General features: G+C 38.7%; 2 protein-coding genes across 6 annotated transcripts; one reads left to right on the top strand and one right to left on the bottom strand.

Annotated features, from left to right (window-relative positions):
* Positions 1-264: 264 nt before the first annotated feature.
* Positions 265-12,669, bottom strand: esrra (estrogen-related receptor alpha). 2 transcript variants are annotated; one of them, XM_056730487.1, is made up of 8 exons: positions 12,296-12,669; positions 9,814-9,922; positions 6,451-6,846; positions 6,254-6,370; positions 6,035-6,148; positions 5,301-5,468; positions 4,152-4,421; positions 265-3,592 (listed from the first exon to the last, which is right to left on the bottom strand). In XM_056730487.1, the coding sequence occupies exons 3-8, from the start codon at positions 6,839-6,841 to the stop codon at positions 3,339-3,341; spliced, it is 1,314 nt and encodes a 437-aa protein (XP_056586465.1). In that variant the 5' UTR covers positions 6,842-6,846; positions 9,814-9,922; positions 12,296-12,669; the 3' UTR covers positions 265-3,338. The 2 variants fall into 2 exon arrangements, with proteins under 2 accessions (XP_056586465.1, XP_056586463.1); XM_056730485.1 differs by lacking the exons at positions 9,814-9,922; positions 12,296-12,669 and adding an exon at positions 9,291-9,606.
* On the top strand, positions 11,782-19,467 carry LOC130407529 (high choriolytic enzyme 1-like). 4 transcript variants are annotated; one of them, XM_056730490.1, is made up of 9 exons: positions 11,782-11,842; positions 17,128-17,146; positions 18,080-18,139; positions 18,229-18,369; positions 18,452-18,569; positions 18,688-18,866; positions 18,950-19,031; positions 19,107-19,234; positions 19,350-19,467. In XM_056730490.1, the coding sequence occupies exons 1-9, from the start codon at positions 11,819-11,821 to the stop codon at positions 19,355-19,357; spliced, it is 759 nt and encodes a 252-aa protein (XP_056586468.1). In that variant the 5' UTR covers positions 11,782-11,818; the 3' UTR covers positions 19,358-19,467. The 4 variants fall into 4 exon arrangements, with proteins under 4 accessions (XP_056586468.1, XP_056586467.1, XP_056586469.1 ...); XM_056730489.1 differs by having other exon boundaries at positions 11,842-11,896; XM_056730491.1 differs by lacking the exon at positions 11,782-11,842 and adding an exon at positions 13,952-14,029.
* The last annotated feature ends 238 nt before the right edge of the window (positions 19,468-19,705 follow it).

Here is a 19,705-nt window from a genome sequence, read left to right as displayed (position 1 = left end):
AGATAACAATATGAAAGTAATTTAAGAAAATAATAAAAAACAATTGAATTGTTGTTTAAATACATTTTGCACGAAAACTATTTAAAGTAAATAATGTTAAAGTTCTGATTGGTCAACTGCGCCATCCAGTGGTCTGTTGCTATACAGTAGACTCATCGGGACGACCTCACAATGTCCTTTAGTTTGTAATGGACGCCTGTATTCAACACATGAAAAAACACACTGGATATTGACAGAACGACGTATAAACACAATGACAAGAGATGAGGTGTGTTAATTTATTAAAAAACACATTGACACGGACAATATTTTAAAATACTCCTGTGGTGTTTTCGTGTTTGCTTTCTCTTCACAGTGATTCAATATGAACAAAGTGTGGAAATAGTTACTACCACAGAACCACTGAGCTTTACAAAAAGAAACAAGAGCACAGACATTTACAATAATTTGACTTCAACACACACAAATACCAGAAAAATAATATTAATAAACATCCGCAAATTGAGTAAAAAATAGATTTTAATATTTTAAATACAACGTTTTTGAATACAAATATTGATTTGTTCTTTACCGTAGTTTATATTATTACTATTAACTGTTGTCACTAGTGGTACTCTTGAGGTTTGATTTACAGTATATCAATATACAGAGGAAAAAAAACATTTTGGTAAATTCTGGTATTGCTCATTTACATAAATATACAAAGACACACAAACACCTAGCCGTGGATTTAACTTATCTTTCAATCATGTAATGTTCTACATTTGACAGACAAATGGCTTTATTTAATGCTTACCGCTATTAAAACACTACTGTAATATTGTTATATTAGCATTATTGATACAAACATTGACATATTTTACAGCCATCTTTAAATGGACCCACTCACTCATGTTTATGTACACATTTCATGACACCCCAATAACCGCTTAGGAGAGACACACTCTTGTGTACAAATGGGAAAAAAATAAAGTTGAAAAAGGAAAATTCATATTTTAGATTTTATAGATGTGTATAGAGTGAGCCAATTTTATTGACGTATCCCAAAGTTCCCTTATAAGACTGGCGGCGTTTGAGTATTACACGAGTCAGAAAAAAATAAGGGAGCAAGAGCAAGTTTTGCAGTATTTTATATTAGTGTCTGAAATACTATATTGTAATAAAGTTTCACAAGAAAAAAGACAATATACAGCTAACTTCCACTGGCTTTCATGTTCTTTGCAAAATTAGTACTTTAATTACAAAAAGAAAAAAAAATCAAAAAGACAATTAGATAAAAAACACATTTCATAACATTCTCCCAAATGGATTGCTTTATTTCGATACCAAACCCGAGGCCAAGCTTCACGGTATATATGAAAAACCAAAATCAAAGTCAGCCAGAATTCAGTGGTGACTTGCTGACTAAAATTTGATATCTAAAGATGTACACATCTAAAATATTCTTGAGCTGAAAACGTTACAGATCATGGAAGATCCTTTCAAGTCCAGGATGTGGTTTTATCCTGATTCCTGCTAATGTCAACCATTATGAGAGTGCACATACAATCATTGCTGCTAAAAGTATACAGTCTATATGACATCGCCTCAGAGGTCTGAATGTACAACAGTGGTTTCAAATGTTAGTACTTAAATCGGTAAGAGGCCAAAATGGCAACTGGCTTTTCTTCCCCTTGTTTTAAAATGTGTCTAATAAATAAAAGGTAGCGAAGTTGTAGCACTCAACCGAGTATGATTGCATATAATACCAGACCATCGTCTGCAAACAAACAACTACAAACAGACCACACACAGCAGTAAAACAAACAAACGTCTTCATTGAAGTACAGTTTCGATCTGACCCCGCGTTCTGGGGCTTCCCATTTGCATTTAATGTTGCTCTTTGCCTCAATGAACCGACAGAGACTGTTCGCTGCGTCCAGGTGAAATACAGCAAGGAATCTTTTTTTCTTTCCTCAAATGAACGTTTTTTCAGTCTTTCTGAATGCAGAAGCAACAAATGCGAGCTGAATGATTCCAACAGCGCTGGCTCAATGGGTCACTTCGCGGGCCAGTGTCATATGATCAGGGACAATGGAAGAATTGAGGATCTGTGACACGGATGAGGCCCCGCGGTATCTTTTAAACTGGATTTGAACCACCTATTTGAAAATCTCACAGCAAAATGGCTAAAATCTAAGTAGTAGTCAGCTGGCCTACAGGAGCGAAAGACTCCATATTTACCCTGATTTAGACGCACCTGCGGTTCAGTTCAGCTCAGCGTGTGCACTTTGCATCTATAGTACCTATAATCTCACATTCCACACACAAACCACATCTAAAGAGGATGACGTTATCTGGTAAATATACAAAGGACGGTGATGTATAGTTTCTATAAACGTTTATTTTTATTTGTTTTTTTAATCGTCTTTGCTATGGGACTACACCAAAACTAAACTGCGATTCCAAGCAGGACATACCTGGAGGCGCATTGGCTTCTATATGTAGCCATTATAAAAATAGCCGACATCAAACTAATTATATGAAATCTTTCATATTGCTTTCCGTTATGTTACATGTTGCACTATATTTGCTTGTAGTAAATGTACCGGTGTATACCAGTAAACTGAAATAAGTTTCTTAAAGACCTCTGTAGCTACAAACAGCAGTTTGTGTAAACTCTCCTGTTGGTCTTCACTTATGTTTAACGGTTTTGCATATTTAAACGCTTGTAATGAGGGCATTAACTTACATTAAAGAAAGCTTACTGTGGATTATCAGTGTAGTGATAGTACTGTGTTTTAAGACATGCTGTGCATGTCATGCGGTTTGTTTCAATGGGCGACCTTCATTCAAAAATGAGAAATCAAAGCGATATCACAGAATTGACCATTAACGTGATTTTGTGAAAGAGTTCGTATTGCTGCAGTCTCAATAGACGCCCTTGGCACGTAAATTTCTCTGAGTTTACAGTAATGCTTACAGTAATGGTTAGCTTCTCTAAACACTTATCTCGAGCAAACAGGATGGCCATGATGTGGGAAAATGAATTACACAACCTGCGGTGCCGCTTACACTGATATAAATATAAAGTTTGTCCCACCCAAACTGTTTTCTGACGAGTTTCGTGAAATCAAATGACGGTGGAGAATTTGACATTAACAACCTTTTATACGTAGAAGTTTGGACAGTTGATTACACAAAGCGTCGTCTTCATTTTCAACCCTTGTGTCAAATCGCTTCTTTTGGCTTTTTTAGCCCTTGCGCTGTCTTTTCACAAGAAAAAGCACTATCACAAAAAAAGACTGCAGACAATTTGCCTGTTTTCCTCATTCATTCCTCCAAGTGCTGTCCTCCTTCTATGGTGAGTCCATCATGGCCTCTAGCATCTCCAAGAAAAGTTTGTGCATGGGCACCCCGCCACGAGTCTTGATGCTGTAGAAGGTGGTAAGGGCCCGGCCAGCCGTCTGCCTTAGGAGCGGCAGGGTGAGGAGGAGACGTCCGGCACGCTGTGGGTCATCGGGACGTCGTTGGATCTCCATTTCTAGCAGAGCCTGATGCAGCAGGTCCCTTAACTTCTGCACGGCCTCCATGTCCTCAATGTACACTGAATCTGAAAAAGGGGAGAAAGATTAACTAGATTATTGCTTATTATCATCTAATCTTTGGCTGCATAGTGTAGTTTGATTCGCTGCTTGGCTTCCTATACAGCTCACAAGGTTTAATCAGTACATATATTATTAACCTTTACGTTGACTTAGGTTGCTGACCCCTGCATTAGACTGCCGGTGAGGGTTAATGTTTAGCATGTACACACAGATTTGTGAGGAAGATCACTTGGGTGTGTTCTTCGCAAAACCAGGATTCAAAACATGCCAGCTGCGAGTATTTGCATAACAAATACAAATTCTGTGGGTAAGGAGATGGGGGTTGAGATTATTGTTTACAGTAATCAGAACAGTCACATGTCTTTCTGGGTGGGGGATATATTTGTGTAACTTGGCGGTGACAAGACGGGTAAGTTTGCGACACAAGACAGAATGAGATCTGGTCTCGATAACCGGGTTAAATATGATTCCCATCAGTTGCATCATGCAGTGGACATGGAACAGAAACAGACTCGGAATGAATGAGTCATTGATGGAAAATGCTAAGCGTGAGGGGAAACGCACCTGAGTTGGTGAGAGCGATGGCCTTGAGCATGACAAACTCCTCGCGGTCCAGCTGCAGGGCCCTGAAGCGGCGCGCAAGTTGGCTGATGGCCGCGTTGAGCTCGGTTAGGCCGGCCACCCGTGACATCTCCTCATCCAGAACAAAGTCTTCGGCGAACACCACCTCATCCTCGCAGCCGAGAGAACGGTAAGCCACCCCCAACACCAACACCTCCAGCCACACCGACTGCAGAACGGACATCTGGTCTGCCAGGGATAAGGAGAGGAAACCTGGAGGGGCAGAAAAAAGACAGAAGTAAATCTACTTTTTTAACCCAGCCACATCTTCACCGTATCAAAAGTGTGCACAGTGAATTTGAGAAGGTCTGAAGTAAATCTAGTTAACTATAATGATGTGACGTAAACACATTGCCCTCACTGCATGTTAGTCCCACAGTTACCCAAATCATCTCCAGTATACAATAAAACCAGGACGTGTTAGTTGGAAACATTGCGAGATATTGAGGATTTGCCTTGACATGTTTGACAGTGCTCTGGAAATCTTGAAAATAACCCCAAAACAATCTAAAATCATGTCTTCGTGTCTAGTGCTGGACCTAGCAATAAGAATGAAAGTCCTCCACGTTCAGAGTTTACTCATCTTCTCCAGTTTCCCTTTGATTTTAAGCTTTTCCTTCAGGCACCTGTCTCTTACAGCCAGGTGTGATTGATCAGCACTTTTCTGCACTTTCAGACAGGCCAGAAATATAAGAACCATCATACATCAATGATTAACAAGCTGTAACCGTGTTTTCCAGCTGGCCTTTTCACAGCCACTTAAAACGCTATCGGCATATTAGCATCCAGTCTCCCCTCCATCCAAAAAACTGAAGCTAGTAACAAACCAAGTAGTTGCAAATTTCTACGTAAAATGTGGCAGCTGTTAAAACAAATGTGTTCCTGTAGCTCAACTTGCAGATTCTCAAGAACCGATAAAATGAATACTTCAAATGCACTTCAATTTTCTGGCAAATTCGAACATGTAAAACTTGAACCAAGCAGTGGCTTTATTTCAGTAACAGGAGAATAAGTGGCATGTAGCTTGACACCAGAAAAGCTTCTTTGACACAATCTCCTTGCCAACCTCCTTGCCGTCTTGTTATCACTTACCAGGAATGTGCTTGGCCCAGCCGATGATGACAACTAGTTCCCGGTCGGCCAGGTCACAGAGAGTGGTGAGCGTGCGCTGGGCTGTGTCAGGCTGCAAGGGGTCTGGCATAGCAAACAGCTTTTCTGGCTCCGCCACAAGCAGATGAGACACGATGATGCTGGATGAACCTGAGAGTCACATATTAATGTTAGTTTTTTTTTTTATGATACATTATAACACTGTACCTTTCTAAAAATAAACTATTAAAACATATCTTTTAACTGAAATCAGATTAAATGTCGGCATAAATGCTATTTAAAAAGTTAAAGTAATAAGAATTAGAAATGCAACTAAAATGAAACTAAACTAAACTTAATTGAAATAAAAAAACATAATAAATACATAATATAAAAGAATATCTATATAAAAAAGATTTAATTTTTTTAAAACATAAATATATATATGAATAAAAATATATTATATAATATGAAAAATATATTAAATAAATAACAGAAGAACATTGAAATGGCAAAAATTAAAAGCCAAATCAAATTGTTAATAAAACTATAATACAACTGAAAAGTTTTTATTTATATATGTTGTATATAAACGAATAAATAATTTTATATTCAATAAATATAAAATGATACAAATCTAATAAAAGAAGCTCATAAAAATTTAAATTAAAGCTACAACTATAAAAACAAAAAATATTTCATAATTATATTTTTGGAACTTATTCCATGTTTATTACCTTTCTCTCCCTCCTTCCTTAAAGGTATTGCTGAACTCTGGTATGTGGCATTCTCCACCTCCGGGCGTCTCTTGTACTTCTGTCTTCCGCCTCTGACCCTATCCAGACGGACTCCTACAGCACACACCAGAACCAGTAAGAAGAGTAGGCTATTGTCATCCCCTATGGATCACACCCAACACGCGTGCAAGACAGAGAGAGAGTGGCGTGCCATCTCACCTTCTTTGAGCATGCCTACTTTGAGACATTTGGTGAAGCGACATGCCTGACAGGCCTTCCTGCGGCGCTTGGTGATCTCACATTCATTGGAGGCTGGACAACTGTATTCAATATTGCCTGGAGAGGATGGAAATGAGATTATATATGAACTGGCTGTTCAGCAAGTATAAGTGATATCATCTAGTAAACATACTCACCCTGTATGGTTCTTTTGAAGAAAGCTTTACAGGCTTCGCAGGAAGCCACTCCGTAGTGGTACCCAGAAGCCACATCTCCACACACCAAGCACAGTCTTTTTGGAAGCGTGCTCAGCGCATACTTGCAGCGTCCACCGGCGCTCCCGGTAGATCCTTCTTCGACTCCATCTGCACCTTCCTCCTTAAAGTGGCATCGCAGAGCGGGGGTGTAAAGGGGCGGAGAGTAGCGTCCAGTCCCATCTCCTCTGGAACCCCCTCCTCCGCTATGGGACGAGTCTGAGGATGCACCTCCTGGGCTGGTTCTGCCACCACCACCACCACCACCTCCTCCGTCTGGACTGCTGGGTTCGGCCTTTATGTACAGATCAGAGCGTCGCTCCCTGGAAGACATTATACCTGCAAAAGATTGAAGGAGTGTGAGATAATGTGAAGGGGAGGGACATTTTCCATTTTAGCTGCATCATCACTTGAAGGTCACGGAGACGAGAGTATGTAGCAGATTCATGTGTTGCAGCTACTAAGGGATATATAATTTTTTGTGTGTGTGTGTAAAAACACCTCTATTATGTTGTAATTAAAACATAAATAATATATAAATATTTTAGGACATTTTAACTGCAAGTCAAATAGGACACTATAGCTGCTCAAAACACATTCCCAAGCAAAACAATAAAATGGCCAAATGAAATTATATGAAAACAATTCGACAAAATGTCAAAAATGACTTCAGATTAATGTCAACTGGCTTGATTATGTAATCTCAGATCATTCTTTTTTTGTTTTATCTATTACAAAGCATTGTGTTTAACCTTTCGTTATGTTTCATACATTTATGGACATAGGCTCTGCTTGATGTCCATTCAGCACATATAGCACCGAGTTGTGATATTGTATGTGATGTGTTATAATAAATCTCATTATTTTCTTATATAATAATTATAACAATATGTTATATTCTCAGTAATCCTTTTATATTATTTACTCTCTCATTATCTACATTACTCATATGATTTTGTTTTGATCAAAATGATTGTGCTCATTTCCATTCGATTAACATGCAGGTGCATGCTGAGTGAGCAAACAGAAATCGGAGCAGAGGCAGCAGAAAAAGCAAGAGCATTGCTCTCTCTCTCTCTCTCTCTCTCTCTCTCTCTCTCCTACGTCCTACATCCACATGACTTGATTGCAAACAAAGCAGAAGGTAACAAGGTCCATTCAATGTTACACATAATATTACCCAAATATTTACTAAATGTTATGCTTACTACAGTCATATAGCTTCTAACTAGTTCAAGATCAAGTTATTTTGTATACCCATTAGGATAAAGATGCATCATTATTATTCTCCAGTGAACAGACAGCACTGTCCATAATCCCAACACCATTCTCCACCCACACAAGATTAGGGTCATTAATCCAGGAGAGAGAGAACCAACCAATCCTCTAATTACACCTACACAAGAGATGCCCAATAGTGTGCGAGTCCCTCCACAGCACCCATAGTTCATGAACCCCTCTGAGGGACAAACAAACCTATGATGCCACATCCTAAACATGGTGACCGTGCCATTTTAAGCGTTCAGCAAAGAGTCCGTCACATTAGCACATACAAAAATTACACAAGTTGTAGGATGACAGCCAAGTAGGCAACACAACTGTTCAGGATAGCAGAATGACTGGACTTTTCGGTAAGTGTTGGACTGCTAGTCATAGACAATATGTACATTAGCTTCTGTACATATTCTAATAACAGCATCTAACATTTTCTGCGCGTCAAGATATTAAGAAATGTCCACCCTTCATCTGCCCTTGACAAACATCACACACAGTTCACCTTTCACCCGCTTGTATGTGACGTGTTGCAACTTTAGCTAGTGGGCAGAATGTAACTGTGTCCCACTCCCAATGCTTCCAAGTCCACTGATCTTGCTCAGTATAGTCTGTTACATAACACCCGAACTTTGACTTTAACCTATTCCCCAATACCAACTCTCCTAAATGAGTTATAGCGAATCTTTGCTAATTTTGGAATAGTATTCATATCCCATAACGTGTTTACACCCCTTACGGCTAAAATACACTTAAGGACTTTCGTCTGATTTTCAGTCTGGACTTGATGCAGAAATACTGTGCCAGGCTGCAGATTTGATCAGTTAAGTGTGTACTATCTGAAACTTTCAAAATGTGTGCAAGTGTATGATGTCTAGTTTAAAAAACCATCTGTTCAGATTTTAAAAGTCTTGTAGTGTGTTCCAGCCATTAGTTTTTCGATTATTTAAAACACCACCAGATCAACATAAATGCTGCGACTTCCTCTTGACCCTTTATCATGCGGCTGAAGTGAGGACACATGGGGTAAATGAAGGCCTGTGATGTGACAACAACCAGCGATCTCTAAATGCAAACTAACGTGACTGGAAGATAAATGAATAGTCCCGTTTCAACACGTGTGAACACCGGACAGAGAAACGAACGTGAGACTGATCCGTCGTTACATCATTGCGGAAGTGCGTCTATCCATCAGGAGTAAAGCGCACCGGACCTGATGTGCCAGTTCCGGTTCGGGTCTTCACACACAGAACCGAAGGGATTCTACACGGTCAACTCTTTTGAAATTTAAATGTGAACATCTGAAATATTCGGTGTGCTATTTAACACCTTTATCACTTGAGTCAAACCAGGGGCTTTACAATAGCCCTAATTTGCTGCACGTGTGAATTCGCGTATTTGATTTATTCATTCATTCTTACCAAAATGTTAAAATATTAGTAAAAGTACGAATCCCACTTTAAAGATACAGCCAACTAGCTTAGCCCAACGCTTAGCTTTCGCTAACTTACCTTTACTCCGCTTAAAATGTATTGCGCCTCCTCCAATCGTTTGCACCAACATGTGCCCGAAATTCTTACTCATTGCCACGTTTACAAACAGATAATTATGTCTGCGCTTCCGTAAACATGACTAAAATGTGTAGTTTTATTTAGTTAGCAGTGCTGTTCATGTGGGCATCTTTGAACTTCACTTTCCGCCTGAAGACCGTGCGTGTCATTGGCTGCCGCGAGGAGGGAGGAGAGTAGCTCGTGGCCAGCCACACATATATCATTTTAATAATAAAATCACACCATAAACTAGGTGATGTGGAGTGTTGGTTAAAACGACAAAACATTATTTTCCCATTATATATATTCAAATGATAAATAAACAACCAAGTTTTTTATCCCATCCGATCTTGATGTCATCAGAGATAGAAGACAACAGAGTCAGCAAATAAAGTACATGTCCGTACATAGATTTTTATAATAAGTAAATATGTAAGAAATATTAAATCAAGCAAGAATGAACAATAAAATAAACTATAACTACCTCTTTTGCACGAGAGTGATGATCTTTTGCTGAACGTGCACAGAAAATCTTCTCTCTCTCTTCTGGTGTCAAAAGACTACAGGTCAGTTCAAACTGGGCATCAGGAACCCTGCCAATAAAAGAGAAAACAGTGTCAGATCAACAAACTGACTGGACTCATTAAACATAGAACTGCACATTATAAATCTACGCATTTTAACGCAAGGCTTCATAAAACATCCTGGCAATTGTATCAGAAAGTGTAACAGTTTTTTGTCAAGTATCCAAATGATGAATAAGTGAGAAACCATCACTAGCCTAAACCCTCTTGAAATAAAACGCAAATTAAACAGTCAGATTAAATCAGAAACAACATTAATGTTACATGTGGTGTCAGCAAGACTTTCGGGAGTCGTGAAATGATTTATCTCCGTCTTTTATTTCACACTAGAATCTGCCTTGGTCTTTGTGAGTCTAATCCGTCATAGTATGTGTATGGTAGCGCATAGCTATTTTTTCTCCATAATAATGTATATCTACACTGTTTGCCCCTCTCCACCTGCGTCATTCAAAAATGCTGACTAAGGGAAAAGCCATTTCTTTGTCTTCCAGAGGCCTCCATTCACTGGTCTTGCGTGCTGTCATTCACTCAACTCTTCCCACATGCATTCGGACACTTAGATACTCTCATATGATTTCTGCACACAACGTTCGCCCTCCCCCTTCTGTTCTCTGACACATTCCAAAGGTCAAAGTCACTGTAGGGGTTTGAAGGACAGCCACAGTTACTCCAAAGGGTCTCCGTGTGACGGCAAATATAAACGAACAACAAAGTGGTCTAATTCACTAATTTCACAGCATGTAAATATAACAATATGGGTAAAAGCTAGTAGAATTTGTGATGAAAGAGACAAAAATAAACAAACGTACAGCAATTGAATGAATCTTGTAACTGGAATTAAGTTTACAGCAATATGATATAACAGATACAGGATTTCTTTGTTCACTGTCAAAAACTTTAATTACAGTTCTTCTTTGACATTCGTTAAAGATTATGTTGATTGTAGTTACTCATTTATTTTTCAGGTCCATTTTTCAAAGCGCAAGCTAAGAACTTGACTACTTAAATTGAATACAATAAGGATCACAACTTCTTAGACTTATCATTGTAAATATCAGTTTAATCGTCGTTTTGAGTCAAAATGAAAAGCATTGCAGCACGGATCATTTCCTAATCTATGCCATACATGCCACGTTCATCTGATTCTCCGTGGAGAAATCTGAGATAAGTACTGTGTGTTAGCCTTTGAACATCGGCTACAGTATGCACGCAGGAAACTAGAGCAAAGACTGTCAGAGCAGTCCTCAAAGGGTGACCTTGTTCAGCGAGCCTCGACCATTGAAAGGTTAATTGCTAAACTGGATTACAACTTCTTAAGAGCAGAGATTCCCAATCACGTCCAAGCGGAACCAAGTGATCGCCAGCCACTCCAAGAGTTTCTACATGGCTACACTTAACATTAAAAAATGCGTGACTAATGTATATTTTTGACAAAACTACATAAATGAGTCCAGGAAAATGCTGGGCACACTACAAACCAAACCTTAGGAAAATATTTCACTCCTTTCCTCCGTAAAGAAAAACACCGTATTTTTATCTGTTATTTACTCAATTTTGAAAGCTAACAGAGTGTTTTTTAAAGAATTTGAATGGACCAGTTTTCAAATACGTTTGCATAGTAGAGACTTCTTTTAGTAAAAAGTCTCTGATTGGTTGAGCATCTGACTCTTTCCAATCATCTCGCACATAACTTCAATGCATATATGCTTCAATCTAACCTAAAGTTCAGCTTTTGATCAGCGAGTCTACCGATTCTCGGGTCTGCTGGAACAGTGCATCCAGACTTACGACAGCTAAGAAAGTACTGCTATCGTGTCCCAATAATGTTACGTCAGCGACGACGCAAAATACCTACAACACCAATGAAATCGGTCGCGTGTAAGGCACTTTGTTTCCAAATGCGACATGACTGGAGAACTAGAGTCCGAGGTAAAACCTCACTCACTCGCTGACACGATGCATTTACTAGGGGACTCGATCAAGGTCAGCTTGCAGCAAAGTGTTACTGCGGACTTTTTGCTTTTTAACGTCGGGCATCACAAAAAACGCTCAGATGCGTCGTTTGCCAATTTGCATGCAATGTCGGAGGATTTAAATGACATAATCTAGAAATTGTTGTATTGCGAGCAAACTATCGGGACGCATTGACCTGTCTACAGTGTAAAGTTTACTGTTTAACGAAACGTGGACATATGAGATGCGACAGCAGACGTTTTCTAGTGATAGACCGTATGACATTAAAATGATGATTATCAAACAGACTCACTATACAAGCGGTTACGCGCACATGAACGCCAAACGTGCTCAAAGCATCAGTTTACCAGCACTCGCACAACATAAAGGACAATTTCAGTTCTCTTTGCCGGTCGGGTCCATACTTACCAATATTTCCGAGAACATTGCTGGTGTGCGATGCCTTAAAGGAGAAAAAACGAACTCTTCGGCAAAACAGTCGATCCGATTACGTATTATCACGTATATCGCAACACTGTATCTTCCACACACGGCGATTTAGAGAGCCCTCATTGCTGAAGTGGGCTACCTTAGTAATAAATGCTACTTTAGCAATTCTGGTGCTCTGATAAGTAAAATAATGAACGTGTAGAATAAAATCAACGCGATATGAACTGCGTCTCTACCATCTGAGCAAAATGTTGGTTTAATCCAATTCAATCGCTCTTCCCTGGACTAGTTCCCCATATTGCTGTTTCTAGTTGTCACTACAAGCCTGAATCCCGTCTTCCGCTAATACAGCTGAGATCCCGGTTACGTATATCCTTGTTCTATCTCCTCCCTCTCTCCTTTTGCGTCTGCTGTTTCTCCGTTACGTCCGCTCGCGCCTCCAATCACGCGTCCCCGCGCCTCCGTCACCACTAGCAGCGCTTCAAACGATAAAGAAAAATTGACCTACTGTATATGTGAATCGCGAGTTTACACACCTTTTCCTAATCTAATCGCATTATAAGCAGGGCTATTTTGGGACTGCGCGAGGGGTAAATGAAGATAGCAAACAGTTCATCACTCTTAACAAAATAATTCTCACGATTCGTGACTGCGTACAATAATGCGTCCTCAAAGCTGCATGTTTTCATCTAATATATACAGTTGAAAGGTTGTCATTTAAGACACCATTTTATGCTATATTTCATTGTATCGATTGTTCCACATATCGTCCAAATACGTCACGTTAAAGAGACAAATGAATAAGGAATGCACAATAATGCGACAGAACGCATTTGTCCCATTCAAGCTCACACGAGTCGACAGGGCTGTAAATCACACATCGCTTTAGATGGCATGGAAAATATCAGTCTGCTTGGTCTTGTGACACTGACCCAACTCTCTGTTCCAGGCCTCCCATAGTCAGCTGATTCGTAGAAGAGTTTTGGGCTGCGAGCCAGCGGCGCAGAGTTCACATTGACTGCAGAGAGAGAGAGAGAGAGAGAGAGAGAGAGGAGAAGAGGAATAGAAGGAATAGACTACAATCATCGTAACCTGATCACAGCACAAGGATTGAGAGAGAGAGAGAGATAGAGAGAGAATATAAGGGTTGCGTCAAGCCGCGCAATGTAACGGAAAAGAGTCTCGTGCTAAGGAAATTATTACAGTGGGCTATTTAAGGAATGCATCCCAGACAGCGTGATATAGCAACCTGTCCGGAGAAGCGTGGAAATGTTTGTATAATTAATAGCACTCGTGACACGTTCAGTATAAACGATGCTCGTGTGTGGTCTATTTGTGTACAATCATACCGCGTGAAACAACGGAAACGAATCTGGAAGCGCCAGTGTTCTCGATGTCATTGAGACTGTACAGGCGACCTTGAATTCAAGGTCATTCTCCGTCGCAGCCTACGCTGCATTACAGTCGAGCAGTTACCGCATTCTGTCTGATCCTCTTGACAGAGTCCATTTACAGCTCGTTTTTTTAAACATCCTCGTTTTGAAGAGTTATGTCACAGCTCGGTAGATGTTTTACAGCACCTTGTCTCTTTCACAGAGCATCACGGGGTTTTACAGATGGAGGCTTTTGTGTAGATGTGGTTTATGACTTTACCACAAAAGGTCACACTTCGGTGCACTGGAATGCTGAGAGGGGTCATGACCCCGGGAACAGGTGTGAACCAGGACGCAAACACTAATAGCCCTTAAAGACAACAGCTGGAAGGTGAAGGCTAGGCAGTAAGGGGGGACAGTGAATCATGTCGAACAACCTAGAAATTAAAGGAGCATTGTCGTTTTAGTCTGTTGTCACTTATAGTGTGCATTTAAAGGAGTTAGGCAAAGCCTTTGATATCTCTTGACTCAACCTTAGACCTCAAATCGGTTTTTGATGACCAACCACTCTCGATTTGAATGCTACACAAAGCATTTGGCATATTTGTTTAGCATTGATTAAAGCAATCGATGATGAAACCCAGATAAGCAAACATTGTAATTTCATCACAGTGGAAGCAGCCAGACGCGCTCCAGCTCCATCTAGCGGTGATGTCATTCTTCAGCGCTTAAGTGGATTGTGCTAGTCTGCCGACTAGTGACGTCTGTGTACACTGTGTCCTCGAGCGCAAGGTCATATGTTTCCGCGCACGAAAGTTGAGACATCCGAGCATGTGGCCCAGTTAAAGCTCCTGTAGTGTAGCAACAATGCAATCACACTGTACAATAATGCAAACATAAGAAATATAAATGTTGCAGGTATAGAACAGGCCCATTGATGTACTGTTGTTATCAACCTACACTTTTATTAAAGTATATTTATTAAAGTATAAACAATAATACCATGTGGTGACATAAAGAGCCCACTACGCTTATCTAGAGAACCTATAAGTAAACATCAAGAAAAAACAACATTCCACAAACCTTAATATTGATAAGACTAGAATAATAACCTTAATTAACCAACCGATCAATCTGGGTTTGGGTTGTTAACATGTTGTCACACGAATAGTTATATATTCATCCACAGATGAAGTCATAGAAACGTATTCCAAGGTGAGGTGTATCTACCAGAATAAATAGTGTGTTTCTCCTGTTTGCATTGTAGTCTTATTCCAGTACTTCACACTGGGTTGGAGGTAAGCTTTTGGCACAGGATTATAGTACCTCACCCACTGAGTCGGATTACGCTTTTTTCCTGCACAGTCGCTAAAGATGTGTCATCTGTCATTCATAATATATTAAGTGTTTGACAGTGGCGTTTCAGTGATACAATGGAACTATGCTGACTTTTGAGTTTAATATGGTAGCACAGGAGTTTCACCCTTTACAGACCCTTTACAGACCCTGAAACCCACCACTAAAACCCCATTTAAACAGACAGCTGATCCCCAAAAGTGCCTGTGTGAATGATTGATCCGAAAAGGGAGAAACAATGCTGTAGAAGCTGTAGTTATGACACACATGTATCATATATTGTAAATAATTTTGCTATGAAAACAAATATAGTTAAGCGAGTCATTTTTGTTCGTTAGTAAATCGAAATGAAAAAAGAGCCCTATTATTTGTCTTTAGCTAAGTCATGAATGAATTCAAGTAGCACTAAATTTAAGTTCAGATGCGAGAATAGCGTTATCTGCTTCTAAATGCAGTGTAAATTTGAAATTACTTTTATCAAAACTATTAAAGAGTACATAACATGAGATCTTGAAAACTTCAATTCATTCAGTGTGTAATGTTGTCGTGGCTGAAAGTAAGCAGACTGCCAAGTTTTAAATCAGAAGGTGAATGAATGACAAAGCTATTTGCTTGGAAAAAGAGAGTTGAGTCTGAATGTTGCAAAAATACTGTCTTTTTTTTATTTCGCATTATTCTGCTATATTATTATGTTAAGGCTGTGTAAATTGGCTCCGAACAAGCCTGAACAATTTGCTTTCTATTTATTTTCCTATTACATTTTATATTTAGCTTAAACTCGTTGGGCTATAGCCTACCTTGCGTTCTTGTGCCTCATTCCTCTTCGTAATTCTGCATTTACCAATACAAAATATAAAAATAATTACATCTTTGTCATTTTCGAAATGCAAAAATATGTGATACAAATAAAAGAGAGATTTTATTTTAGGCCCATTTGGCACTAAATAAAGGAGGGCAGTGATAAAATCTGCCTTGAAAGGCGTTTAAGTATGCTGCTCCCTCTACATGGAACAAGTTACAGAAATCCATGAAATTTAATAAACTGGTCTCATCGGACAATTTTAAGAGGATGTTAACTGACTTGGAGGCAGCCACATCTGGCAGTAGTTGTTATGCCTGATGTCTAATGGATTGTGGTTGACTTTAAAGGGTTTGATATTTTAGTTGTTCTATATTATTATTATTTTAGTGAATTTTATGTCTGTATTTATGTATGGTTGCACTGCTGCCCAGGACCCAGAGATGTTTAATCTCTCTCCTCCTGGTTAAATAAAGGTCATAAAAAATAACAAATTGCACTATTTAGCCACCTAAAAACACAGCGAGGAAATATCTTTCACTGTGATCAACCCTATTTTCAGGGTGGAAAAATGCACATAACATTACATTGCAGTATATTACATCACGTGTCCCCACACACAGATTCTAGAAATTAAATGACAGTGTGAATGAACAAAATCTATAGATTCCGGGACAACTTCAATTTTCAGTGTATTTTCCAGGATCTCTGTGTGAAAAGGGCTTTACATTTTTAGCCAGCCCAAGAACTCCTAAAATATAACAAAAGTTTCATCTTTGCTTTACATTATTTTTAGAGATTATTAGTTAGATATTATATTATTCATATGTGTACACCTGGTTGCAACTTGCAACAGTATATGATCAATTTCAAAATGTCCGAGGCTTGAGGCCTCTGTTTTAGACTAATTCTTAATAAATACACAAATGTAATCTTGTTTAGTGTTGTAATCACATGCTAGAAGCATTTGAAATCTTTTAAAATGTCTGTGTTGATTTTAACTTTAAACCCAATAGTAGGCACTCCCAGATGGCTAATATATGGTAAATATATAAGAAAGGCTTTCACTCAGTTCCCTCGCAGTTCTACACTCGGCGAGAAACTATTTTTAAGACACACTGAGGGAAAATGGAGCGTTTACTTCTAGTGTCCATCTTGAATGTGCTGCTAAATCTGTCTCGAGCCGTTCCTGCTACAGTAAGAGCTATAGATTTTAATGCTTTGCAGCTTTGTTGCATTTCATTTTTTGTCTTGCACTTACTCTGTATTTTCTTTTGAGACAGGTGTTGCCCACTGATCAAGGTGAGTTTCTGTACTCCTCTCCCTTATCTCTAGAATATCAGTGTAGATCAGAGAAGGGTTTTGAGTCTCATCAAGGGTTTACCAAAAAAAAATTCTAATAAATGTAATTATGCATTTAAACAACTCCAGTTTTGAGTAAACATTACCCAAGCTGAAGTTAAAGGAACAGTTCGCCTAAAATGAAAATTCTGTCTTCATTTACTCACCCTCGAGTTGTTCCAGATCTATATACAGGACATTTCTTTGTTCTGATGAAGACTGAGATACTTTGGATGCTTGGAACCAACTAGTTGGCCAACTGCCATAGAAGGATTTTTTTTAATAAATGTATTTTTGTTGAACACAAAAGAAGATGTTTGAAGAATGTAGGAAAGCTCTTTTGACCACCATTTTAATTTTTCCTAGTATGATAGTCAATGGTGGCCAAGAACTGTTTGGTTATAAGCATTCTTCCAGATATCTTTCTCTGTGTTCATCAAAACAAATAATTTATCCAGATTTGGAACAACTCGAGGATGAGTAAATGATTACATCATGGAATTATTTTTTGGGGTGAACTGTTCCTTTAAGAAGCTAGAGTCTCCCAAATTGTGTGTCAAATTTAAACTCATACAGTATAACTTTAATGATTATTTTAATGATTTATTCAAACAGTGCTATTTAAGCATTATGAAGTATGTAAAGACATAAAAAGAATTCACCCAAAAATGCTCCCCATTGACCATAGCCATTTTTATTCCTACTATAGAAAGTCAATAGGGGCCATTTTTTGGGTGAACTTCTCCTTTAAGAACTGTACTGTAATGGTTTATTATAGTCCAGGCATAGGCACAATATTTTATGCAAAATTTGAAAGCCCCTGTCCCTCTTTTCAACAAGATCCCAGATTTAAATGACTAAAATGAATGAATGATAATTTTATTTTATTTTTAGATGTTGAATCTCAACCTGATGAAAGGGATATTTCGTCAAGAATTCTGGAAGCAAACAAAGGTAACATTTAATGCATCTAATTGTCTTTCTTGTTTGTTTAATAAATTAAGTGAAATGATTGGCTCACTGTTTGTGTTTCAATGATGCAGAGATAAGTGAAATGTTGCTGGAGGGAGATGTGGCTTTGCCTAGAACAAGGAATGCCATTAAATGCTTGACTAGCTACTGCAAATGGCCAAAATCTTCATCCGGACGGGTTGAAGTGCCTTACACCATTGCTGACTTCTTCTGTGTGTGACAAGAAAACCACTTTTACCATGTACATCTGTAAATACATTCAGATCCATTAACTTTTGCATGGTTTTGTCGTAGATACCGAAGAGAAAGCAGTTATTTTAAGTGCGATGAAGAACATTGCTGAAAAAACGTGCATTAGTTTCGTGCCCCAAACAAATCAATTTGAATACATCAGTATTGAGAGTCTACTGGGGTGAGTCTGACAAACCTAAATGGTTTACCCCAAAGTGAAAATCTATATAAAACATCTAAAGGTTTCATTGCATCATCACCATCAGTGTTTTAAACATTTCTGTGTTGAACATTTGAAGGTGCTGGTCTAGCGTAGGACGAACTGGAGGTAAACAGCAACTGTCTCTGTCAGTGGAGGGTTGTGTTTATTATGGTATCGTTGAACACGAGCTCCTCCACGCTCTTGGTTTCCACCATGAGCACACCAGGAGCGACAGGGACCAGTATGTCCGCATCAACTGGGAAAACATTCCAAAAGGTTCTTTTTGAATATGTCACATTCTTTTTTTGTGTGTAATGACAACCTCCTGTTTAACAATGAATTCCCTTCCCCTCATGCAGCATCCGCATACAACTTTGAGAAGAAAGACACAAATAATCTGAAAACCCCTTATGACTACAATTCCATCATGCATTACGGAAGGTAATACACTTTTGAAATCATGCAACGGCATAAAGGATATCCAAGTGAAAATTCACAGTCACTTTCTATCTGCAGGACTTCCTTCACCTTACAGTATGGGAAGGAAACCATCACTCCTATTCCTGACTCATCAGTGAAGATCGGACAGAGGCAGGAAATGTCTAACATTGACATTCAGAGGATCAACAATCTCTATGAATGTGGTAAATAGATTATGCAATGGTTGAATAGGTTGAATAGTCTTATAGAATTTCCTAATGTAGAAAAGTGCTGACATTTCAACAGAATAACTGTATAATCTCTGTTTTTTACTTGCAGCTCTATGAAGTGGATTCAACCCTAATTGAAATACTGACTGTTGCAGAACAAACAGAGTTACCACTGCTCTGTTAAATGAAAACATTTGTATTCCTTTTTTGTCTGTAACTTAATTTTGTGCTGCATTTCAGTAAACCTTCTAAAAAAAATCAATTGATAAGAATGTTTTCTTTTTTAGTTCCTAGAATGTATGGACTGAAATGTGCGATTTAAATTAACAGTTTGACCAAATCTCAGTCAGTTTAATGAAGACTGGCTGCGGTTTTCCAAGCAGCAAGTATGAAAAAGGACTGAAGCTTGTGAGCTTTAAAAATTGATTAAACAAAAGTGTTTCATATGTCACTTGAATTATATTG

Source organism: Triplophysa dalaica, chromosome 19, assembly GCF_015846415.1.
Source record: "Triplophysa dalaica isolate WHDGS20190420 chromosome 19, ASM1584641v1, whole genome shotgun sequence".
In the NCBI taxonomy this organism is placed as follows: Eukaryota; Metazoa; Chordata; class Actinopteri; order Cypriniformes; family Nemacheilidae; genus Triplophysa; species Triplophysa dalaica.
The sequence above is the reverse complement of the archived record's forward strand: the minus strand, read 5'-3'. Positions and strand labels throughout refer to the sequence as shown.